This window comes from Ammodytes marinus (genome assembly GCF_949987685.1).
Source record: "Ammodytes marinus genome assembly, chromosome: 24".
In the NCBI taxonomy this organism is placed as follows: domain Eukaryota; kingdom Metazoa; phylum Chordata; class Actinopteri; order Uranoscopiformes; family Ammodytidae; genus Ammodytes; species Ammodytes marinus.
The window spans coordinates 14,848,039-14,875,170 of NC_137228.1; the positions used below are offsets into that span (position 1 = coordinate 14,848,039).

General features: G+C 40.0%; 2 protein-coding genes across 2 annotated transcripts; both read right to left on the reverse strand.

Moving 5' to 3' along the window:
• Positions 1-2,973: 2,973 nt before the first annotated feature.
• On the reverse strand, positions 2,974-12,663 carry LOC307270105 (ubiquitin-protein ligase E3A-like). Its single transcript, XM_080053267.1, has 12 exons — positions 12,406-12,663; positions 11,728-11,772; positions 10,729-11,033; positions 9,324-10,208; positions 8,205-8,557; positions 7,888-8,032; positions 7,336-7,541; positions 5,331-5,495; positions 4,749-4,904; positions 4,248-4,321; positions 3,964-4,107; positions 2,974-3,557 (listed from the first exon to the last, which is right to left on the reverse strand). The coding sequence occupies exons 1-12, from the start codon at positions 12,465-12,467 to the stop codon at positions 3,437-3,439; spliced, it is 2,661 nt and encodes an 886-aa protein (XP_079909393.1). The 5' UTR covers positions 12,468-12,663; the 3' UTR covers positions 2,974-3,436.
• A 3,340-nt stretch (positions 12,664-16,003) lies between these two features.
• Positions 16,004-26,607, reverse strand: LOC307270117 (sodium/potassium-transporting ATPase subunit beta-233-like). Its single transcript, XM_080053280.1, has 6 exons — positions 26,379-26,607; positions 22,659-22,787; positions 19,949-20,104; positions 19,117-19,301; positions 18,289-18,372; positions 16,004-17,768 (listed from the first exon to the last, which is right to left on the reverse strand). The coding sequence occupies exons 1-6, from the start codon at positions 26,467-26,469 to the stop codon at positions 17,508-17,510; spliced, it is 906 nt and encodes a 301-aa protein (XP_079909406.1). The 5' UTR covers positions 26,470-26,607; the 3' UTR covers positions 16,004-17,507.
• Positions 26,608-27,132: the final 525 nt, after the last annotated feature.

Sequence of the window (27,132 nt, forward strand, 5' to 3'; positions counted from 1 at the left end):
TTTGTTTCAGTGATGAAGTGAAGATGCATTTAGTTATTTGTTCTATAGTACTTCTTCTTGGTCTTCCAACAGGTGCATTTCCCCAGGACGCCCACTATGTATAAAATGTGTAAGACAGTTAAGTTTGTCCATTCTGTGCTACTGTAGAAACATGGCGGTCCTATGTAGATAATAAAAGGCTCATTCCAAGGAAGTATTTTTTGTTTAAATTTTCAAACGATTATACACTAATTAATGTTAATGCACATTATATTCCATTTCTGAAAAATGGCAATAAATTCTACACACTGCACCTTTAAACCTAAAACAGAGTTCCAAGTGGTTGAGATTCACTGCAGTAAAACAATGTCAGCTCGGTTGTTAATCGCACAATTGTACTGAATGCTGTAATAATGACTTTTCCAACACAGTCGAGTGTTCGTTCGTTCGTACACATTTTCAGGCACTCTTTGAACGGTCCAAAGTGGCTCCAACAAATGAATGAATGAAGTCTTAAAAAACGCAAAAAAGAAATGTATTTTTGAACATAATTGTTTGCCCTCTGTCTGGCTAGAACCGTGAAAATGAGAAAGCAAAAGCAATGGAACAGTAAAAAACAAAATCCTTTTATCGTTCTATTTGATTATTCCGTTTCAAGACCAAAATCAGAAAGCTGAATAAACTAATAAATATCTTGGGGACAAAAAGTCAAGCAGACTAATGCGAGTGGCTGTAATGCATGATCAGTCTTACATAGCCTTCGAGTTACCAGACTTACCATATAGTAACTGGATGTGCACAGTACAATGGGCTGTTAAGGGGGACATTCAAGAATCTGTCCATTTCGTTTTCACTTTTAAATATAAGGGTTAATTTGTAGTTGTGTTTAAAAACCATTGGGGTTTCTCATGAATAATGATGCTTGCCTATGGGGGTTTCGGTTGTCAAGTTCAGGGTATGAGAAATCCGAAAAAATTACCCAGGTTGTTTTAGAATGAAAATAAAAAATTAAGCCAGTGAATTGAGTACGTGTGCAGATATTACTCAAGTCATCAACGTGTATTACAGCCTATATTCAACAGAACAAAATACAGAAAGAAATACAAAAGATTTGCTTCGCGTTCTGTGGGGAGACGACTTCACAGTTGAGATTCCAATTATTGTTGTTGGTGAAGAAAAAAAAGTGCTATTAAAAGGTGCTCCGAGGAACTTCCAATTTGTGTTGATTCTAGTGGCCCGTTTGGGCAAAAGCAGTAGTGTTTTTACTACTCGAGCTGTTGTTCCTGGGTGAACGTACCCATGACAAAGGCATTAAGAAAAACTATATAAAAATAGCATTCTTTGCATTGATGGTCTGGTTTGCTGTTGCATGTAATTTATGATCAGAGGAAAAATTAGACAGTTTGAGAAATGTTTAAAAGTTCCTCGTAGCACCTTTAACCAACACTTTTTTACATAGATAGTGGTTACACCTGTTTAATTCACATTGAGGAATATTATTATCTATGTTACGAGTATGTATGCCCAGGGAAAGTTTAGCTTAGCTTTGAATAAAAGAATGGAAGCATGGGGGATGGGGCGATTATTTGATTTTTCAAAATGCTATTGTTCTTTTAAATGTTGCTTTTTCGCACTTCTTATAAGTATGTGTCAGTGAGACCAGATACAACCACAACTTAAAGAGTATTAAGGCCGTTATGCACTTGCAAAATTATGCTGAAATGTCGAGAATAAAGACTGCTGTAGAAAGTTGGAAAGATATTGACAGATTCAAACATCTGGGATCAATAACTCATAAGCAAAATGTTTTTAGAACACAAAAAAAATGCATCTTTGCTATGGCCATAAGGCAGACAATGGGCTACAACAAATTTTGACTGAAAGCAGACGTCCTCTAAGCTCCACTAATAACAATGCTCTCTATGTGCGGCGGGCTGTGAGACGAGAGCACACGGACCGTCTACAAAGGGAAACACCTGAGAAGAAAATATTCAATTCCTTCACTCCGAAACAGTGCAGTACAGTTTTTGGTGGCGCTTAGAGGACGTCTGCTTTCAGTAATTCTCAGTTTCAGTTATTACCATAGCAAAGATGTATTGTTTGTGTTTTATTAAGTTGTATTTAATCTTTATTCTGGACATTTAAAAAAACAATGACATTCTTTTTAATTGCATTATTTAAAAAAAAAATATTATAATTATTATTATTAATTTTGGCCCCTATCCTCTTCCATACACTTGTCAAGAGTACAGTACATATTTTGCATTCAAATGACAGGTGTAACCACAGCAACAGACTTAGGTCCAAATTAACTATGGAAAACCATGTACCAAAAGTTTGTCTCGTCTCAACAGTATTTCACATGAAACTACTAAGCAAATAGACATAAACTATCAAACTGAGAACTGTGTTGGCACGAAAAAGAGCTCTATATGTCTGTATCGATGACTGGTCAAAATGTGCACAATGTATGGTATGGTAGCTCCAACTGCACCGATATTATAAATACTGTTTTTATTTATTTAGAATCGTCAACACAGGAAGACATGGAAATAAAAATGCTTCAAAACAATCGTTGTGGCAACCTGCAGCCAAAAAAAAAAAAAAACATTCTGAAAATGTCTAAGTGCACTTACACAGCTCTGACAAGATTTTAGTCTAGTGTATGTCTGTCCCCTCCCCATCCAAAACATAAAAAAAAAAAAATTATTTTATAATGTGCCATTTTGGACATAAATGACAGTAACTTTCTGAATGCTTACCTTTAGGAAAATGGACAAACAAAAACCGATGGTGGCTTGTGAGTGGAATGGTCAGCTCCAATATCTGGTCGCTATGACTACTCTAAGCCAAAATTCTGATCAGGGCTATTTTAACATGTTTTTTATTTATTTGTTCAATAAATGAGGTTTTTATATTGGAATTTCATCCATTCAGTATTGTCCCAAAATTTACAGTGTTAATATTACCCCCCCACCCCCCCATTTAGGGAAGCTATCACAACAGGCAGGCATGAAAAATAATAACCCATTTTAACCTTGAAATAAATAATAAGGAAAAGGATCTTCTTTATACATAGAAAAAAAAAGAAAAAAAATCCGGGGAAGCTGCGACATACACATTCACATAACGTGGATGTATTGGTGGGTTCTTATTTGATCTCTGTGCTTACTTACACTTGACTGATTTGGGACGTTGCAGGCACAGTAGAATAACTACTAGTACACTATTGGAACAATTTTTTCAGCCTGTTCATTATTTATTTTTGCCTTTTTTTTTTTTTAAATCCTGGAAACTGTAAAATACTCTGTCACCTTTTCACTGGCGTGTTCTGATAAAGGAAGGGCAGGCTAGGTTAGGGGTTTTGAGATGGGCTTTCTGAGTAGGAGTCCTTTCGCTGTGTGTGTGTTTCTGTGTGTGTTCACTGTGTGTGTGTGTGTGTTATGAGTAGTGGGGATCAGAGCATGCCAAACCCTTTGGCATAGGTAATGGCTTTCAGCAGTCTCTCCTTCAGCTTCTCCCTCGTGTTGTACTCGGGCAGCAGCAGCACGTTAAAGCAAGTGTGAGACGTCGGTAACCTGGAAAAACAACAACATACAAAAAGACATACATATGGTAAGTTTTTAATTAGTTGTATTAACCACTTTGTTTTAGGATTTTTCACAATATCAAAGAACATCATACAAAAACGAAGATATAATTTCACCCATGATTAAACAAGACGGAAATAAGATCAAAAGTGTTTGTGTGTGCACAGTTTGGAGATGGTAGGATCAGTCGCAAAATTAAAAGTGAAAAATATGCCACACATAAGCAAACCACAGTGCTATTTCAGTGTTTTTTTTACAGAAAATTGCAGCAAGCAGGTCAAAAAGGTTCACTTTCTCATTTACTTGCACATTTTGAAAAGAATAATAATAATAATAACCCTATTCTAAAACAGTTAGGTCTCTGTTGCATAACTGGTATAATCGGTGAGCTCACCTGTCTGTATCTGGGCCGTTCTTAGCTATGATCATCTTGAGTTTTCCCAGCCCTCCCACCGGCGCTCTGTCTGTGCCCGTGGTGAACTGCAGGAACAGGCGCTTCTGGTCCTCACCGAACGAGTGCAACGTTTCCCAGAACTCCCTGAGACGCAAACAAAACAAACATGGCGGAAGGGTCAGAATGTTCTAACCACCAGGGTTTACTTAACTGTTGTCTTATCAACATTTTACACACACGCACACACAAACACACAAACACAGACACACACACAAAGTCCTTACTTGATGATTCTAGAATCTCTGTTGTAACCGCCGTCGTATTCTGTCGTTTCTTCAAGTGCTAGGAAGTCCAGGTTCTGCAGAATGTGACACGGACAAAAACAAGGATATGAAAAATTAAGCACTAAATAAAACTGAAAAAATTTATAACATTTCTATTCTACATTTTCTTCTTCTATATTGCATTGTTGGGAGGAGCCTGGGACTTAAGAATTGAATTGCCAATGACTGCTGCTGTAATTGTTAATGTGCATATGATGAATAAACCATCTAGAATCTTGAAATTACTTATTCAAATAGTGAACACTAAAGTCTTTTGACATAACTCTTTATAGACGGTTTTATCCCTAATACTGACTGATGTTTAGGCAATCCACCTCCAAGCTCTGTTGTCTTTTTGTCCTGTTTTTGTTGTTAGTGCATTGCGTCTATGTGTCTTTGTTTGACTGTAAAAAAGTAATAATAATTAAAATAAAGTAAACAAAAAAAATGCTCAAATCTCACCCTGCTTCCACAGATGAGCAGTTCGATCTCTTCCGGTCTGAAAAGGTATTTTAGTGGCGACTCGTTCGTCACCATGTGGAAACCTCTCCTGAACGCTTTGAACTGCTTCTCCACACTCTTGTTCAGCATGTACTCTGCGTACTGGGCAACAAATTCCTGAACAACACACACATAGACATTATGATTATATGTACAAATCACTTCAACCTTTCAGGGGAACATACTCGAACCTACCCTGATATCCTGACCACAGTTTGTACATTGACAATTCAGGTTTAATGTAATAGCAGTTTTCAAAGCACTGAAAAAGCCAACAGCAACATGCCTTAGCAGGCTTTCTTACTTACCAGTACATATTCAATATGATATCTATGTGAAAATGTAATGTATTTTCAGATGTTTTATTGACCAAACAATAATAAATTATAACTTTAAAGTAACCAAGTAAGTATCAACCCGGTCATAGACCTGCCAAAACCATGTCAAAAACAGGACCTAAGAACCTTTTACATTACATTTTTAGGGCAAGATTTCAAGAATACGTTTTCAATACAGTTTAAAAATGGTTAATGTTTGCCTCACCTTTCTGTTTTCATTCGTGACTGGAATCTTGTCGCCGTTTTCCCTCAGATCGTACATGAGCGGGTTCCCGAACAGGTCGGTCTGTGAGATCTGGAACGTGATCATCATGTCCTCCTCTACGCTGCCCTCATAGTCCATCAGCTCGTTCAGACTCTGGTGCAAAACCTGCAAAACAGACAGGACAAAAAGACAGGTTTTTAAATGTTATTTTTTGGCGTTTTTTGTTTTATTAGCCAGTTTTGGAGAGACAAAGATGAAATGGAGCAAAGAAGGGGACATGCAGAGAAAGACCCGGGCCGGATTGTAACCCGGGTCTGTTGCAAGGAGGGTTAGGGCAGATCACACACACACACACACACACACAGTATGGATAGGTGAGACTGTGCGGAAATATTCACTGATTTTGACAAAAAGTGAGTCTATATTTAAATTTGACAACGGTGGTATTTTATAAAAGGTCAATCTTTTTTTTTTTCATAGGTATTTCATTCGAAAACATCATCAACAACATAAAAATAATCCCATTAATTGCCAACATCCAATCCATATTTTCCCACTTTTTCCCCCAAAAGAACAAAACAAAAATAAAAAATCCTCGTATTAAAGCTACTACGAGTAAGTCGGCACGTTGGCGACACCTTTGAACAAAAGCGGTAGTATTATTACGACGCCAGCTGTCGTGAAGCTGTTTGCTTGCTCGTGCAGGGCTGCAAGATTCAAATAATCAGGAAGCAATATGGTGCGTGTCCGTGTGTGGACTCTTTTCGGCTCGGTGAGAGTGGTGGTGACACAGCATCTACTAATGCCAGTAAGTGCTAAACACACCTGATTGCAATGAGTTGATGCATTGTCACCTCTCACGGAGCTGAACGAGTCTTTAGTAGGCTACCGCTCATTCATTTAGGAGTAAACACTGCAGTCTAGGTTCACTCCGTGAAATTGTGTAGGCCTATACGTTGCTTGGCAACGCCCTCCCACCCGCCTATCACTCTCCCTTTTTTGCTTTTCTTCATTGCATTTTCTTTTTTTGCTTTGATGGTTCAGCCCCGTTATCAATTATGACGACAAATAACTGTCTCAAACAAGGCTCCCGCTCCCCTTCTAGGGTGACCAGATCGCATTTCCATTACTTTTCACACGTCCCGCAAATTGAGACGTTGTCCCGCATTGTTATTGAAAGTGAGCCCCCCTTTTTAAATGCGTGTTTTATAATCTGGTAGCCTATATATCCGATAGCTGTGTGGAGACAGCAGTCTGTGAGTGTGCGTCTCTCCGTTTGTCTCTGTGTGTGTGTATCGCACTGTCGGGGGGCTGCTGGGCTCATTGGGCTCTGTGAAGGTGCTGCCTGCTTCAGCATTTCCTTTCTGTTACTTCAAAATAAAAGCCAACTCACGTTTGTCAAGTGAAATGCTTATGTGAAGCCAGTGAAATGCTTTTAATGTGAAGCCGCAGCCTTAACTCTATTTGTTTAACAGTAGCTAACTTAACTGCTGCGCGCTGATCTAAAGATAGTGTTTTTTAATATAGAAAGCCGTGTCTCTGGCATTACCGGTGGTGACACGAGTTTATTTTGCTAAAGAAAACGGCACTTTGTCCCGCACAAACGTAGTCTTTGTCCCACATCTGGTGAATTGGGATCTGGTCTCCCTATCCCCTTCCCTCACCTGGAGCCATAGGCTTCTCAAATCGCGTTCCTGCGCCACACTGAAATCTGCGACCAATGCGGATATGTGACCATAGAGCATGCACGCGTGAACCGAAAATCGGACTGGGTGTACGACCAGATCAAATGCAGTAATAAAAACTATATAAAAACGTCTTTCTTTGGACTGATGGACTTGTTTGCTGTTAAAGGTAATTTATGATTATGAGAGGAAACATGAGGCTGTTTAAAAGATATTTAAAAGTTACTCGTTGCCGCTTTAATGGACAGAACAGACAAAAGGTGACAACAACTCAAATAAAACCAGGCAACACAGACAACATCTAAAGGGTATTTTCTTACCGGGTTAGCGTCAGCCAGGTCCCTGAAAGTTCCCTTCTTGCCCATTAACTTCCTGTATACGACCATGGGGAAGTGGACGTCCAGGATACAGTTGTTGTAAATGGCCAAACCGAGCACAATGCCGATCAGCGTGTATTGGCCGTCATTCTCAAACGAAGACGCGTTGAACCAACACAGTTTGGTGCGCTCGTCGTATGTGAACATGCCTGCAGAAGGGAAAGGTGAACAAGTTAATAGGCAAGGCAAGGCAAGTTTATTTATGCAGCACAATTCAGACACAAGGCCATTCAAAGTGCCTTACAGGGGCACTGCAAGATCAAGACATTATAAATCTTACAGTGCTAATGTCTTGATCAAGATTAGACAATCTAGTACTACATACACATAAATATGAAGAAACCCGTTTCCCCTTTTAACATGTAACTTTTTATTTGCTTGATTTTACTGTCTTTGAAATGCAATTTCTTTTAACTTTTAAAAATGTCCTACGTTTACAATAAACTTAACAATACAAAGAAAAAGAATAAATTATTCTTGTGCATTTTGTCTTACCAATATCTGGGTTGAAGATTTCCTCTACGACCAGTTGAAAGAATTCTTTGGAAACGCCTCCTTCATCGACTCCTTGCTCTCCTTCAAACTCCACATACAACTGCTTCTTCAAGTCTGCAGGATTCTCCATGGCGATCATTTCCAACTACACACAGACACAGACAGACACACACACACACACGCACACACACACAGGAATTAGACCAGTACAATAGCAGTGTATACTCACTCACTCACTCACTCTGGGAATAGTTTTGTAAACAGCCAAAATCTTGATTTTTGCAGTTTTACATATTGAAATGACCACACACACTTACCCTGACCAGAGCGTCGTCTATGATGTGGTCTCTCCTCACTTTGAGCCTCAGATAGGGGTTGAGCTGCTGGCCTTGCACTAGACTGTACAGCACGGTGATTCTCCGCTCGCTGTACATGCGGATGCGGTTGTCGTAGTAAAGACCCAAGTTCTTGGTGACCGGGTTTAGGATGAACGGACACGTCATGAAGGAGAATTTGTTTTCGGTTTCCACCTTAAAGAAAGTGTAGTCCTTGTCCATCTCCAGCACTTCGTTTAGCGGCTCGTTCACAAACTCCTCGAAGGGAATGAGCGGCCGCCGGCAGTCGTTTGTGCGGATGCCTAACTCGGTCTCCAGCGGGTCCACTCGCGGCCCTGTCAATTCAATTAAAAAGAAAAAGCTTTATTAACATGACCACTGTAGGAAATAGTTATTGCCAAAGTGTTACATATATCACAAAGAATAACAAATGAAAAAAAATCAGAACACACACACACACAGACACTAGTATTTAGAGGTGAATCTAACAATAAATTCCACTTGTGGCCCTATCATTTCAAACCATTGTTATTAGACAGCTTTACTGAACCCAAGAAGGGCCATTCTTTTGCAGTTTACTATATCCATTATCACACAAACAACTTCCAAAATGTTACATGTCAAAAACACAATAAATAGACAGAGGTCGCTGAAGGACAGCGAGGTAAAGTTCATATGGTAAAATAAATAGCGATAAAATAGATAATAAATAGACATTGTTACATGTATAATCATGTAAAGATACTGACAAAATAGTAATGGACTAATGTCATTTGAAATTACTACCGTTGGCGTTTAAGTTTAACATGACTATTGTAGAAAATAGTATTGCCAAAGCATTATTACATACAGCTTTGGAAAAAATTAAGAGACCAGTCTGGATTTTCCTTCAATCTTTGTCTCTACATTACATGGAAATGCTCTAAATGACAATATTTTATAGGGGAACTTGTTAGGAAATGTTGTCAGTAGTTCATAGTATAAAACCAAAATGTTCGTTCTACTCAAACATAAACCCATAAACAGTAAAACGAGAGACACTGAACATTTGGAGTGGTCTCTTAATTTTTTACAGGAGCTGTATATCACAAATATACGAACCTTTCTTGTTCCGCCTTTCTTCGCCTAGCAACTCTTGCAATGTGAGCTCACTGGATTCCGGAATGGGCTCTTCGTCCTCCTCCTCGTTGTGTTCCATGTCCAGGTCTCCTCCCAGAACGTTCGCCTGGTACACGATCTTCAAGCACTTTGTCGCCGCGACTACAGCGTCGTCATCGTTGACTAGGTTACGGCTGTTGAACTCGTTGCTAATCACTTTGTACGTGATCAGTTGTTGGAACGTTTCGACCATACGTCTGATTTGTTCCGCGCCATAATTCGACCACAATCGCGCTAGTTTAGCCAACGCCGGTAGCGGTAGCTTACTCATGGCCTTACAAAACTGCGGTAGCGCTATTTCTAAGTATTCTGGACTGTGTAAGTTGTTGTTTTCCATCACGATTACAAACAAATTCAGGTAATTCGGGTCTCGGGAATACACGTTGTGGTACGTCAAATCGCACTCTACATTAGGTGAGAGGTAGACCAATGCGTTAAGGAAGGCAGCTTCTATCTTCTCATTCGACAGCAGGCGCGAATAGACCCTGCGCACAGCTTCAATGTCCACCGACACCTCATCTGGGCCCAGTTTCTGGACATCGTTTTCCCCTGAAGAGCCCTCACCTAACCGACTAGAAGACGCTGGGCTATCTTCCTCCATAGCTGTGGCGGCTGCTTCTTTCTCGTCTTCGTCTTTGTCCTCATCTTTGCCTTGTAGGGACTTGAGCTCCTCTTTCGTGTGAGGTTTTGACCGGCGAAAGCTTTGCACCAAGCCCTCCGCGCTCGAGAACACGCGGCCGATGACTCGGATCAGCGGAGAATAATCTTCCTTCTCTCCACAGATGTCCAGGATCTCGTACACTTTCTCCTCCGTCAGGTAATTCACTTCTAGATACAGAATCAAATAGAACATGGTTAAAAAAAAAACACACACAATCTTGTTTTGTTATCATCTGTAATACCTTATGTGCCATGTATGTTTGGTCTTCTCTTGTCAAAAGGGGATCTGATTTCTATGCATAACTTTATATGTAATTGTCAATTGTAAGTCCCTGAGAAACGCAATAATCAAAGTGGGGGGGGGGGAAGAAAACAAAATTCTTATCTATATAAATGTAACAGTAAATTCTGCCCCTATTTCATTCATCCACAGTAGGGGTGTCGATCGAAATGACGTCACAATCTGGACCTTCAAAATATAAAGTGGAATAGTCCTCTATATATAGAATCAAATATCACATGGCGCTTAAAGAAACACAATCATAAACCTAGGGTACCCCAATGCATCTCGAAATTAAAACTTCAATCCAAATGTTGGGTAAATTAGTCGCTACGTGCATCCCTAGTATAAATAAATCTAACAGTATATTCTGCCCAAAAAATATGTGTCTGACTGGCACAAACTCACCTTTGAAATTGTCCCGTACAGAGTGGCCATCTTTGTGGTTCATCCTACTGTTGCTACAGGCGGAGTTGCTATGTGAGCTGCTCTCCAGGTATGTGGATGTCGTGCCCTTCTTGGAGGGGTGGGGGTCGCACAGTTTGGCGTTGACCTTGTACAGCTCCAGCGCTTTGACGGCCGCCGCATTGTTGTCCATGCGACTGAAACCGCCCGAGGACGCGCACCACGCATTGGGGCAGGACTCATTCCCACAGCCCTCCGTTAACTGGTGGTAGTAGCGCTCTATTAGATGCTTGGCAGCTGCTCGCTTCCTGTGGTGTTTGAGGAATGGAAGAATGGGTTATATTAGAATAGAAGGTGTGGTAAGAATTACATTTTTTCCATCAGGTGGAGTTAGTGATTCTGGATAATTTTGGTGTCAACATAAATTTTTTTCATTATCAGGGAATATGTCTTTATATACTCAAGATCTGCTACCTGTCCGTACTGTGAGTGCACTGGGGATTTGTTTTGGTTTTAATTAATAAACGGCCTAAACTGTGTATTACCAACGGGGACCAACGTAGCTAGAAACATGAGTTTACAGAGGCTGTGTATTAACACTGGATTTTGTTTTCAGCACACACACACAGATGAGAGCAGAGTTGAGATATTCACAGCTTTTGAGGACAAGTAATTTTGACAACAAGCATTCTCCATAATCACTGAATGCACCTTTAAAAGCAGTTGGTGCACGTTCAATTAATTGGACAACTCAAGGTAGTTTAATGAGTGCAGCAGAGTTGTTTGCACGAGTGTCAAAAATACATTGAATTGACCAAGAACTGTTATAAATGTACAAGTATTTTCAATAGAAAATGCCCATTCTTGTCTTGTATAGTTCTATCACTATGGTACATAACATGATAAAGACAACCCCAATCAGCAAAGAAAGGGGTGGTGTAGAAGGGACAGTGTTAAAACATGCTCAGACCTGTGTATTTGAATAAAATGAGTTGGACTTACATTCGGCTTGCTTCTGGGTTTTCTATTTCAGACTCCTCGTATTCACTAATAATTGAACAACAAACAATACCGTTATATTATAGATACTACAGCAAAGGTCACGATTCTGCATTGACACAATCATTACAATATCTCCCCTGGGGACCCTAGCAATATGAATAATACAGATTTAGATTTTGAAATTCCGTTTGCATTTCAGGACGATCATAAAAATGACATGACGCTAGTGGTCAATAAAACAGCATTAAATACATCTGTGTCTTGCCATTAAGGTAAACCTCGCAGTGATTGGGGCCACAGGCGGAGTATACACATATCCATAGATAAATACTGACTGTCAAATTTAAAGGTACAATTAAATCCACCACTGCAGCTTTATATTATAGGGGGTATGGATCTGGGCATCCTGATGACTGACGCTGATTTAGCAAGCTAACTAACATAGCAAGAACAAGCTAACCCGTTGAACCTATTTCAACAATATTTCATATGTAAATGACATGTCCAGAGTAGTAACAATAACAGTGTTCACTCAACCAGTCATTCATTTAACCCAGTCTTAATATATTGTAAAAACCAACAGGGCAATAGCATCAAAACGGCTACAAATAGCGGGTAGCTAGCTTATCATCCAGCTTCCCCTAGCATCCCCGACTATTTCCTGACGGCGTCGCCCACCTAAACGCTCCTTCCGTGGGGCTAGTTTCGGCCTCACAGTCCTCCTGCTCGTCGGTATTCATACGCGACTTTCTCCGCAGTTTGTATTTTTTGTTATTCAGCTGCTGTCCGTGAACGTGTCAGGTCCTCCGGTAAACAACGACTATAAATCCCAACAGACGTGACGGTTTGCGGCGTAAACGGGCAGCGGCAACTGGCTCTCCGAGTCCAAAAACTTCATTCAAGGCCTTAGCACTGCGGGCTCTCTCCTCTGCCTGTGATTCGACGCCATCTTGAATTCACCATTAACCCGCGGCCCACAATGCATTGCGCCTTCAGCTACAATACTACAAGGAATGGATCATAATAATAACGGACCTGGATTCATCCTATTTATCATGATGATACACTGGAAATATTAAATGCTTATTATATAGATATACATTCTCTATCCGTTAAAACGGGCTTGGCAATAAAAGTGGATTTGGATTGTGTGCATTTCTCATAGATACAAGAAGGCTATAGATAAGGTGTAATGTAAAATAAACTGTGCCATATGCCAATCAATCAATCAATCAATATCCTTTATTTAACCAGGTAAAATTCATTGAGATTAAAATCTCTTTTTCAAGAATGACCTGGCCAAGAAGGCAGCAACATGATACAATAAGAACAATCAACCACAATTCTCATACACCACATTCAACGTCAGGTAAAGTACAATACAAGATCAGGGACAAGACTATATGAAGATTGAAATGAGTACAGTTAAAAATTAAATAAATAAACTGGTGACAGATGAATGAATAAACCCGGCCGTTATCAGAAAATAGCTTTACAAACAATTGCATTGACCAAGAGAACTATCTTCTCTGTCCTTCAGGATTCCTTTGAATTCTCCCAAGGTGACCAGCTCCGGCAGCTTCAGCTGCTTTTGCACAGTGTTCCAGGCAGAAGGCGCAGCATATTTAAAGGCCTTTTTCCCTAACTCAGTTCTAGTTCTAATCAGTTCATGCCACTGTGATTTGCCTGTATTGTGTCGAAAAACCCAGAAAACAGCCAGCCTTCAAAGTTTTGAAATCAAATAAACAGGATACAGGATCCCCTTTTCCTTATCCTGATCAGTTATGCTTATGCAAACTGCCAAATTAAACTGTCCTCAACTTTCTACCTCTCTGTCATCAACCTAAGTCAACTGATCATGTGGAATCCAAAATAAAATCCTGTGGTTCAAATTCAAGTTTTAGTAATTTTGCATTTTTCTCCGATACAAATTCACCATTGTCAGCAAATGGTGAAAATCCACATCCAGCATTATTCTGGCACGCTTACATCAGCAGATCGGCTTGTGGCTTCTCATATTTTACACAAAACTCTCCACAAAAACAAGAGCAGTATCACAATGAGTGAATTGTACACAGGGAACATTGAAACTTGTCTTTTCACATAACCCCTCCCCAAGTTTTCCACTTCGGAGGGGGTCAGAGCGTAGGGTCTGCCATAGTACAGCGTGTCAAGTGTCTTGCTCAAGGACACAATGGTAGATGAAATAGCAGCCACCACTAGTTTTACTACTAACACCCTCCTGTCCGGTGCCAGGGAACCAGCGATTCTTTCCTCTCTAGGCCATCCTACCACCCAATATTTATATGCTACATGCACGACTATAGTGATCGTGCAATTAAAAAAGACCGTGTTTTTAACTGATCAATTGCTGTGAGTATGCACTTGCTGATGTCACTTAGATGTTCACCAGTCTCACAATGCTTTACTATGAGGCTGCAGAAAACCTGATGTGATTTTGGGATGAAGTCTATTGCTTGAACTGATGGCTGACTGTCTAAAACCTCATCAATTGTCACATACGCGTCAGTATAAACCTATACAGTCTCTGGTATAACTAAGCATGATATCAAATCAAAAGGTACATTTAAGGTCACCCAGAAATAGTGTTGTTGTTCCATAGTCTTTCCAGCAGAGAGCACTGCACTCTGTATATTGGTCACACTAAATGCTTTAAATAGCAAGTTAGTGATTGTACATATGAGAATGGATCTATATATATTTAAATTTTTTATTCAATTTTTTTACTCTTGGAAAATGGTTAGCAGAATGTAATTAATGTGCATAAATGGTCATACCTGCTTCCCCTTATATCTTACATTTTAGATTTTTTATGTATTTATTCGGTTTTCAATAAAAATAAATTGTGTTTATAGGCCTACTTAATTTCCTTTATGTGTTATTGTTTGTGAGACTGTAAACGGTGGATATCAATTTCTCCTTACGATGAACCGTACATTTGGATGTTTAAATTGTAAATTGGAGAATCATTTTATGGGAAAAAATAAAGCATAAGTATAAAAAATAAAAGCAAAAATGTAATGGTTGAAATAGAAGAAAGCTATTGTATCTGACAGATTCAATGATTTGTGGACAACTAAAACTTTATGCCTGTTTGTGTTTTGCTCTGACAACATTTCGTTGTTACCTGTCACAATGACAAAATAAAACTGAATTGAACAGAACTGAACTATTGCTGTCTGCATTAGAAGAAAACTAGTGTATTGCCGTCTGCCTGTCTGTCTGGCTTGTCTGCCTTGTCCCCCCAAGCTACCCCAGGCCTGGTAACATACCCTCCACTGGTGCCTGAAACAACATCCATCTGTTGGCGACTACACTTCGCTCGCTCCTCTAATTACAGAGCCGTGTGTCTGCAACTGATCCTGGGTCTGTAAAACACTGAGAGCTGATTGACCCGGCGGTAACCAAAACTGTCCAGTCATCCCACTCCACTAGCCAACAACAGTTCATTCATTCAATGTGGAAGTAGGCCTACAAGAGCGAGTTATCTGTACCTTTTCCCCCTTTTTTCAATATAAAATGTTTGATACTGAGAAGTACAAGAGCATGAGGGTTTATAGGTTAAGTTATTTACATCCATAACATGTCTACTTTCATACTTGTATTAAAAGGTCCAAGAAGTACTTTTAGGTGTTTATTTGACTAAACCTTGTCTGCTTGTGTCTGTATATTGCTGCTATATAACCATCTTTAACAGACATCACACATTTTTTTTTTCAATTCTCTGAACCAAACATCTCAACTTCTAAAGCACTTACAACTAAACTTTCCATAATCATTCTTAGCACTATTCTGAAGGTTATTACAGAAGGATTTGTTTGTGTTAACTTTAACCTCAACAGTCAAATTGTTCTTCTGATGATCATAAAATACTTTGGTGTGCAATGTTTCTCAGTCATTATACAGGATTCCCGTTCTTGCTGTTTCTTTCAGCCAATCAAATGCATGCAGAGGGATTTGCATACTGACAAGTGTAGTCTCCCATGACTGGAACTGTGTATACAAAACCATTGGCATTGCAGGATTGTTGCAGATAATGCATGTTCCAATCTGCATACTTCCATGCTATTTAGTAGGGAAGAAAGATTTAGGATGTCCCAATACATGATGTCAAATGTAAGCTAATACAGACAGATGTCCTACTACCATGTACAAAGAAGAGCCTACTACATTGTGTCATATTTATGGAAGCAAAATGTCATGTTCCTAAAACATTTCACAATAAAATAACGAAAAGACAAGAGAAAAGGTCCAATATGATTTTATTTGTTTCTATCTTTGATTAAATGACAGAGGTGGATGAACTGATGGAAAGTTGACTGGTGGTAAAAGTTCAAGTCGAGTGTTTGTACATCAAGATGAGATCCTATGGAATATTTAAGCCAACATCAAAAGTCATCTAAAGCCACAGAGCCCCATAAGAACTCGTATTTATCTTATTCTGAAATGCATGAACATCAGATAATTGTAGAATTAATCTGCCCTTTGTACACCTAACTACATCCATGATCAAAACACAAGAGTTAAAACCATTGAAAGTTTGCAAAGGCGAGACATTTTGACTTTAGCACTTTAAACATGATGAGATCCTAAAAAAAAAAAAAAAAAGAAGGATAAACTGCATTGCTTCTGATAAAGACTCTCTTTCAACTTTGGTATTGCATTTATACATTACAATATTCTGCAAAGAAACAAAATGTACAACTGCATAAATATAAAATTCTTCCACCATTGGCTTAATGGCTTCAACATTCAGAGTTACACCACAAATGATGTGATGAATCCAGGATAAAAAAAAAAGAAAAAAAAAAAGAAAAAAAAAAGAATCAAAAGAAAAAGAATCTTTAAAACTGGAGTTAGCACCGGCGCCCTCACAGCAGGTCTAACAGGCGGGACACAAAACTCTACATTCAAGGCAAAATCAAAAGTTTAAAAGGCATGAGACCAAGTAATAAAACCCCTTCACACAGTTAAGTGATTTTTAATAAAGCACAAAAAAAAGAAGAAAAAAATAAAAAGGCAAAGTTAAAGATTCTCCCGTGATCCGACGTAAAAGACAAATAGAAAGAGGAAAGAAGTTCCCTGGAGTGCAGCCTTTTTTGTACCATGTCGAAAACCATTTCTAAAATCATTTAAGTAAGTGGGAGTGTGTGTGTTTGTGATGGACACACACAAGCTTAGAAACTGCTAAAGCTATAGATGTGTAGGCATGAGGGGAGGGGAGGGGGGGATAGCGAAGTTTGGTTTTGAAAAGGACCAGATTTTTGCGACTACTGCACACTCCAAAAATATCTACTGAAACCACACGAAGGCAGCGATATGCAGAGGGGACAAAACACGGCTCGCTACGCGGGTCGAGAGATGGAATATTAACTTTACACTCATCGATGAACAATGTCCCATGGCTTGTGGAAAAGTATTTATTTTTTTACAGCAGAATAAATAGTTTAATCTTTATTACGCCCTATTGCTATTTTTCCTCTAAAAATTACATGTTTCTAAACGCTAGACAGAAGTGTAGAAGCTAGTGATGAAAGCAGACGGATTACACATCGGTCCCCTTACCTATCAGGTTTTTTTTCGTTTTTTTCTTTTCTTTTCAATTTTAACTCATTTTCAAGACTAGTTGTGATTGACTTAACCGCTACAGCCTATAATAACCCCGTCTCTTATAATCTCCTACATTTAGATTGGTATTTTGTTTTAAGGGGGTTTCTGAGGGGGTCTTTAATGGGAAAGTGCTATGGTTAATATGGCGGTCATAAACTGTTGATTTGCAGCTTGATGTCAAAGCGTCCCTGGTAGCGGTCCTTGTCGTTGTAGCCGATGTTTTCGCCGTAGACTTTGCACTCGATGCGGATCTCCTGGTTGAGTGTGATGTTGGTGAACTGCAGAGCCAACAGGGGCTGGAGATATTGTGGGTGCAGCAGCTTGCCGTAGTAAGGGTAGTACTGCAGGGGGAAGCCATTGCCGATGCCAAAGTACTTCACCTCACCGATTTTACCGACATCCTCCTCTCTCTGGAAGGAGAAGAGAGAATATATATATATTTTTAAAGATGATTCTTTTGGCATTTTTTTAAGCTTTTATTGATAGTGCAGAGAGACTGAGATGAAATGAGGTAGAGAGGGGAATGGCATGCAGAGAACGACCCGGGCTGGATTCTAACCCGGGTCTGCTGTGAAGAGGACAGAGCCTCTATGGGGGGGGGGGGCTCTAACCACTATACCAAGAGCACCCCCCTTGAATAGAGCAATATGTAGAAAAACAGTTTTGTGGAGTCGTGAACTACAAGTTATTAAACTGGCAGAAAATATTTATTTTTTCCATATTTATTATTTTTGGTTACATTCAAGCCAACGCCAAACAAGTTGACAAAGTTGATTCAGCCTATCAGCTCCACAAAACTCTCTCTGTATTTCTCAGTATAGCAGCGTTTACAAACTGGTGTCACTGGTCTCTTGCTGGTAGCTCAACTTAATTCATATTTGCAAAGTGATTTAAGAATGTACACACACACAAAACCAAAGAAGGATTTACCTTGTTGGTGCAGAAGATTGGGACGACGTTGGGCTGCACTTTGTACTGAGCATCTTCAGGAATACTGGCATTGTTGGCTGGAGGCTGAAAACAGATGAAAAGTTCGGACAGGGATTCTCAAATGTTGGTATGTGTATGGTAAGGACACTGCAGGTGGTAAATGAGATTTTTTTATTCGTTAAAAGGTTAGTTTAAAAAAAATAAGAGCATAATTACTAATATAACTACACTAGCATAATGTTACATAAAAAGGCCCATGTCCAGGAAAAATTCAATCATAAGAATACATTTGTAACTTTTGCAATAATCAAGACGTAATTGAGAATAAAAAATGGCAGCGTCCTCGTCATTCACTGTTTTGTCTCACCACAGAGTCGGCATGAAAACGATTTGCTGATTTACCAAAAGATTAAGCAATTACAACTTCATTTCCATGGTTGATAAATTGCAGAAAAATCCCCAAGAAATGTTTCAGTTGTTGATTGCTAAGTTAGTTGCTACTGCTAAGAAAAAACCTGGACATACAGCAGAAGGTTGTACCTCATGTAGCTGTACACCAAGTACAAAAGCAACCCCCTGCCCCCCAAACCGAACACACACACACACACACACACACACACACACACACACACACACACACACACACACACACACACACACACACACACACACACACACACACACACACACACACACACACACACACACACACACACACACACACACACACACACACACACACACACACACACACACACACACACACACACACACACACACACACACACACACACACACACACACACGCGCGCGCGCGTCTGTACTTACCCTTGGGCGGAAGTTGACGATTCTGTTGAGCTTGACGATCAGACAGGGCTTTCCCTCCTTGAAGCCAAAGTCGTTATCTTCCAGCCCGGAGCATGGGCCGAGCAGAGTGCGGGAGAAACGGCACGCCTTCCTGATGCCGACGTCACTCTCCAAGTCACCACGGTTCTTGTACTCTCCTGGCTCCTCTGTAGGGGGTCGAAAAGAAGGTTTAATTGGTTGGATTTAATACCATTGTTAAAATAATTGTATTGTTTTTAACACTTATGTTTAAAACATTAAAGCTATAGTGAGTAACTTTTTCTTTATAAATGAATATCGGTTACATTGAAGCCATCCCCAAATCAGTTAACAGACATAAAAGTTGAGCAAGACTATCAGCCCCAGAAAACTCTCTCTGCGTTTCTCAGTATGGCAGCGTTTACAAACTGGTGTCGCCACCCCTGGACAATGATGCAGGAGCTCAGAAAAATCCCCAAGAAATCTTTCAGTTGTTGATTTTACTGCTAAGAAAAAACCTGAACGTACAGCAGAAGGCTTACTTCATGTAGATGTGCAGACAGTGTTGCTGTAATTACTCAGAAATACCTAATTTGGGGCGACATAAGTTACGCATTATAGCTTTTAACCACGATTTTGCAGTTACTTTTGGGGTAGGAGGGTTAGGTTTGTTTAATGTTCTTCTCTTGATTTTATTTGTTGTTTTAATTTTTCTGTTGGTGTGTTTTTAAATCTCTTTAAGACACTTTGAGCTACTCTTTAGTATGAAAAGCGCGATACAAAAAATAAATAAAATTTAAAAAATTGATTCGACTTTTGGAAGGGCAGAACTTACCTCCACAGTCCTCAAACTTCATCTGGTCCTTCTGGTGCTTCTCGTCATACTTGGCGAGGAAATCCCTGATGGCCTTGGTGTAGGTCATGTAGGTCTCGGGGTCGTTCACGTTGAAAGCCACCTCAGACTTGTCCGATCGCGGAGTGTGTGAAAGGCCTAAAAGGGGACAGCAGCACATAATACACTTATTATAAAAACAGAAACGCCACATTAAAAACACAGACGATAAGCCCTAATAAAGTCAGTCACTACAACCCCCAAGAACATTACAAAAGCCTTAGAGATCTTACTAACGTTCGAATCCGACAGTTTCTTCTGGTTTTAGCATTTGTGTCAAGATGCACGTGTGTAAAAAATAGCTGATTAGGCTCAAATATTGCCCAGACCTGCAGATGTAACAGTCCTTAAAATATCCGACTTGTCCTTTTTAGCCCAATACCACTAGATTTTATTTATTTATTCATTTCTTAACAAAAGGGTTTATTCGTGCTTGTACAATTATATTATACCCAACAGCTTTTTCCATAACACTACAGTTTTTAAGAGCTCATTTTAACTACTGATCCATGCCATTTTAACTAGATTTAAACACCGTCTGTTTAGAAAAAGCTGTAACCTCAAAATCAGCTTAGTTAGCGCACAGATGTGGATATGCCTCCCGATTAACCTCTACTGATTGACCCTGCGTTCTAATCCCCATACTTCCATGCTATTTAGTTTCCCAGAAAAAGATTTAGAATGTCCCAATACACGCATGTCAAAAGCAGTATGCCAAAAATAACCAGATGCCCAAAGACATCCAATTGCTTTTGAAGTGCAGTATGCAAAAACAGCACGCTCTAGTATATATAGTAGTATAGTAAAAAGTAGATGATTTGGGCTCAGTACTCTTCACAGCAGACCCGGGTTAGAAACCAGCCCGGGTCGTTCTCTGCATGTCACTCCCCTCTCTGCCCCATTTCATCTCTGTCTCTCCAAACTGTCTAAAACAGAAAAGCAAAAATGCCCCCCAAAAAAAAAAAAAAAAAAAAAAAAAAAAAATTGTTAAAATAAAAAACTTCAGCCAAACAGTAGCTGGTAGTAGTAGACCATGTTCTACTGCACATGCTCAGTTTGCCCCAGTAAACCCCAGATGGTCTTCACCATGGAAACCAGGTCATGGTGTGTAAACAAGGATAAACTCACACAGGGACTGAGATATAGAGATATAGGAAGAGTTCCATTTCCAAAACAATACACCACCATGTTTACTGTGGCCACGGGGAACAAACAAAACAAATAAAATACATAAAAGGCAGGACACTTTTATTTATGTAGTTTTTATCAGATCTGTAATGTCCTGTTAAATAATCAGTGACTTTGTGGCTCATATAATCTCTAAAAATTGTGTTTATTGTTGTATTAACAAATAAAAATTGGGTACAATTAAGTTGAAAGTTAATTATTGACCACGGATACAGCAGTTGGGGAAACAAGCTCTCTAAAAAGGGAACATTTCGTAGCTGTTCTGGTGATATCATATTCCATAAATGTGCCGAATTCTTCATGAGAAAAGCTCAAGTTTATAACCCAACTACTGATGAATATAGAAGTGTCCAACTAGGCATGAACACACCATTCAAACGGTAAAAAAACTAGTTATAAAAAATTTGTTGAGAAATCTAAATATTTAACATATTTTTCTTCAAAGACGGATATGAAATCCGCCATCTTACCTAGTTTAGAACTCACTGAAATCATTCATATTACTAGTGTAACTTTAACAGAACATTTGAAACACTCAATCTGTCATTAAAAACAACTGTCCTGTCAGCAAGGTCATTCAGAAGGCAGCGTCTTATCTAGTGAGTTAAGTAACAAAAAAACTGAGGAACTTAAGCTTCCATTGGGTACATCATGACCCCTTTGGCTGCCTTATCTATTTGACGGTTACCAAGCAGTGCCTTTATACAGTGTCAATATTCGGACAGAGAGGGCACACATGTTACTACTGTTGTATCAATTTATCATGGTCTGATTATGAAAAGAAATCAAAATTAAAAGATATAATTTTTTTGGCTTTTTTTTTTTTTTTTTTTTTTACAGTTTAAGAGATATAGTGGAAATTGGGAGAGAGGGAGATGACATGCAGAGAATGACCCGGGCCGGATTTGAACCAAATCTGCTGCTACAAGGACTGAGTCTTTATGGTAAACGCTCTACTATCCACTACTACCCTGAGAGCTCCCTTGATTTTAAATATTACATTTAACAGAAGATAAATGATGTATGTTTGTTATCAATCAATAACAATTTGATAAAATTTCAAATCAAATAAGTTCTATTTGTATTGCCCAATATCACAAATAGACAGTCGCCTCAGTGGGCTTTACATTCCATACAGTATGACACCCTCTGCCCTTAGACCCTTAGCTCGACTGAGAAAAAAAAACTTCCAATACATTTCGAAAGGGAATTAAAGTTTCTTCCACAACTGCCCTTAACTATTATTTTTTTAAATAATTTTTTGGGCATTTTCAAGCTTTAATGGATAGTATGGAGTTGAAATGGGGGGACAGAGAGAGAGAGAGAGGGGGGGGGGGGATGACCTGCAGTAAAGGTCCACGGGTCAGATTTGAACCCACGACCACTGCAACGAGGGCCAGAGCCAATATAGTACGCGCTCCATCCACTACGCCACCGGAGCACCCCAACCCCTAATTATTCTTACCAGGGGGTGCAACTCTGTCCTGCCATGTGGGTTTGTAGTTGCTCAGGGTCAGAAGCAAAGCCTGGATGGTTCCAATGAAGATCCCGGCAAGGCAGAGGTAGAATACGACATAGAAGGCCAGGATCTTGACTGTGGATAAAAGAAAAAAGAGTTTAGTATCTGGTAGTAGGCAAGTAGGGTAGGTAAGCATGGATATCAGAAAAAATTCCCATAACCGATAACATTGTTGAATATTTTGATAGCGGTATCACTAGTTGCGATTGTTGAACAAATACTTAGATATACAATGTTAATGTCTTCCTGATTTGAGTTCATTGCCAACATAGAACCCAGATAGTAAGAAGCCTAATCAGAAACTAAATAAAATATATATATTCAAAGCATTATAGCCATTCCATCAACATGGTTTTATTGATCACTTAAGCAAAAACACATCTTCTTGCCCCCTTACAACATTCTGTGGTAGGCTAAGTCTGATTGGCTTAATTGGCGACATGCAAAGCGGGGAATGCATGACACGTTGAATTGGCTACCATTTATTTAAGTTCAAGCTGTCTTTGCGATACTTGTACCTTGAATGTTTATGTCGCGATTCGCAATACGATACATTTTCAACATGTTGTCGGTCCCATCATACTTAACACATGCAAACATGGATATGGAGATAGCTAGAAATAGATCATAACATCTTAAACTTTACATGTATTAATTTACTTCTGCAAAGTTTGGTAAACAGCATATCAAAGTTAAGACTGCTGACGCAATTAGAGGCTTTTAGAAGTCTTGTAAAAAGCTGGAGCTAACCAGTGAGTGTGTAGTTAAGGTGTGAAAAGTGATGTTGGCTCGTTCATGGACAAAAATCCCACTTATCGAGTAGTTGTAGGGCTCTGAGGTTAAGGTGGGGGAAGGGACTGTGTGTGTGTGCTCAGTATGTGTATAGTAATTGTCACAATCACAGCTGTATGGCAGACTGGCGAAGAGAGTTGTGGTTGAGAAGAAAAAAAAGCGAGTATCCAAATCTCACGCCTAACATGACACCTCAGCCTGCGTGTTTGCTGGTAGGAGTGCGCAGGAGAGCGAGACAAAATGTAGCAGAAGGCTATTTTACGGTGTCACAAGGGCCGGGAAATCTTGAGACCATGAAACATGTCAACTGAGCTTTTAGCAAGATGAGTTTGGGCTATAATTGATTGACACTTAAAGTTAAAATATTCAAAAAAATACCACACAGAGGAGGAGAATTCTGCTGTTGCTTGCTAAGGTGAAGTTTTAGGGTCAAAAGCATTAAAGAACGCAGCTAAAGCCTCCAAAAGTTTAATTCCCCGAGTGAGCAGGGTCCAGACTTAAATCCAATCTAATATTTGGCGCAAGAGTACACTCACTATTTCCATGTTACTTGAACAGAGCTAGAAAAGCTGCAGTGTACAGATGGGCAAAACCGATACAGATTCAAGGTTGTGACTGCTGCTCTTCTTGAATACTAACCTTCCTATGGGGGTAGAGAGAGTGCATACTCTTTTAATAAATTATTCTCGGCTTAACTTGCATCGATTCGTTCCAAAAAATCCATACTTTATACAGTTTGAATGTATTTTGCTTTGTACAAGACTGTTAATTGCATTTAACAAGTCACTTATCTGCTTTTTTATTAGATCAAAAGGCTCTATAATGATTGCTTATGTTCCTGAATATAAAAAAGAACCATAAAATAGTCCACAAAATGTCCTTCAAAATCAGTCGGACATGAATTGCTCTTTCTTCAAGCTAGTCTGTCTGTTAGAAAGCATACGTGTTAAGGAAGCACACGTGTTAAGGAAGCACTTGTGTCCGCTGCATGGATGTGAGCTAATACACAACGCCATGTATTCATAATTTTAAAAGAAAGACAGGACATAACAGTGGCAGCCATTGTCTCTTTTTTTTCCCCACAGATTTTCAGCAAATTGGTGGCACAGTTATTATCATGCGGACGCAGGCTACAATTCTATTATCTGCAGAGTTAACCTTGTAGCCAGAGAGATACACATTCAAAGAGTCTTTTTTGCTGCATCAGGCAATGTCAAGAAGGTCACCGCCACCATCGCTGCTACTGCTGCTGCGTGAGAGAGCCAATTAATATGTGACACATTATTATGTGAGCGCGTTTTTTCAGATGCAAGGACGTCTTGGGATCAAAGCTAGTGTGTGTCCCCCGGGCATCGTAAACCTGACATTCCTAGATATACGGGGTGTCTTATCTCCACCTCCACCGCAGATTGAGCCACACACACACACACACACACACACACACACACACACACACACGGTATAATCTTTTTTTTTTTTGCTCTTTCAAAAATCATATTTCTAGGTGTCAGCAATGGTGTGCACCGTCACACCCAGCCCCCAACCCAAAGTGCACAGCAACGCACGACATCATACATTTAGATCGGTTTGCTTTCTTTCAAGTAAATCAAGAAAAACTAAAAAAATATAAAATATATATAAAAACTAAATACAAAACACAATCTGCCCCTCAAATACTATGTTCCCTTTCCCTCTCATTCCTGGCATCATTTCTTAGCTCAAGTCCCTTGCAAAAAAACAATGTAATTTATATATTACATAACCAGCTCTAATCCACTCCACATATTTGGAACAATAATCTATAAAACAACAAAACAGCCTCAGACTTATTAGAAAACTAATGGTGAGAATTTGTCGTGGTTGCAAACTTGCAAAGTTAATAGTGAAGGTGCATGGTCCCACTCCCATCCCAAGTATGTCATCACAACCTTCAAGCACAGCACTGCGCATGGCACATTCCCAAATGCATCAGCAAATTTTCTGGTGACCTCAGAAAAGGACAAACAAACACACACACACACACAGACCAGCTTGCTACAGCTCATCTCTGTATTCAAGCCACCTGCACAGACAATATGTCACTGACTGCAACTGTATTTTCACCCAGGTGTTTGTAACGTCTGGAGCTGAGGTGGGCCCCGTGTGAGTGTGTGTGTGACATTGAAATAAAGGACATGCGCACTGCCGCTTTTTGCCGGGAGAAACCAGAGAAGAAAGGTCGGGCGAGTTAATCAGTCGTATTGTTCGTTAGATTACACAGTGACATCTGATCACAGGAACCCGACACGAATCGATAGTCCTATCTCCCGTTTCCGAGCAAGGGCCCCCTATCACCTTGACTCACCTTGGAACATGATGCATTTTTAACCCTTCGACTGCCAAAACACCAAAACTTGACGTCTCCAGCCCCCCCTCCTCTCCCCACCACTTCCAACAACAATTGTAGCCAATGTACACGTTGAAACAATAGCTCTTCCGCCTATCTTTATGTACAATAAAACGACTCGGAAGTCCGCTATTTCTACTACTAGTGCAAACACATACAATTAACGTGTTTTAACCATTACAGAGCCTTCCAAATTTGACACATTTTGACAGAGTGGTGCGTTCCAGAGCCCATGTAAAAAGCAGGAACGCAAAAAAAGCATGTACAGCTGTATATTTTGTGTGATATTTTAGTTAGAACGACGCAGGATTGAGTCGTGCCGAACGTTAGTGAATGCAGCAAAGTCAAATCTAACAGGTGGTATGAAACACGAGGCGAGTCAACCGGCAGGCAGGCAGGCAGGCGCGGTCACGCTCGTAGTGAAAGCCAGTGAGTGAGTGAGCGCGCGCCTACCGTTTCTCCACGAACCCCCGGGCCACCATACTTACACCAACTGCCTCCAGTGCGACCGAGAAACTCTCCCTTGTCGGAGTTCCACACCGCCTGCTTCCATCCACCTTCGTCTTTATTAGAAGGCATTTTGATTTCCGTTAATGAACCTCGTAATTCAAAAAATAAAATTTCCTTCAATTAGTCGTTCTTTTCGGCGGACTCTCTTCACCCCCTTCTGTGTGGAAACCAAACACGTCCAGATCCAAGAGCTCAGTCCCCGACGAGGCGCCCCCCAAATATAAAGCCGGTCCTCCTTTGCTCCGCCCGTAAACTCTCCACAAGTTACCTAGAAGGAGGGAGGGGGCCGCGAGGGGCCAATCAGCGTGCGAGGGGGCCGTGCGTGCGCAGTGACGTCACGAAGACGGACAGGCAGCCTATAGTGAGGCAGACTTTACATTAGCGCTCTATACATATCTTGGGGCTGAGCTCTGCAGATATGTCTGTATGAGAAGCAGGTAGAAAGTTATCCATTGTCCCCTGGCTTAGTGTGTGTGTGTGTGTGTGTGTGTGTGTGTGTGTGTGTGTGTGTGTGTGTGTGTGTGTGTGTGTGTGTGTGTGTGTGTGTGTGTGTGTGTGTGTGCGTGCACACAGAACATCCTAAGTCACTACAAAAAGTTCATTTTAGGCCCCTATATGTTGGAGAAGGTTAACATAAAGGGGTGATATATCACATATTGGGTTCAACAAATATTCAAATTTGCTCAAAAAGTCTCCCCAAATATATTGACATAAAAATATAGGCTGCAGCGT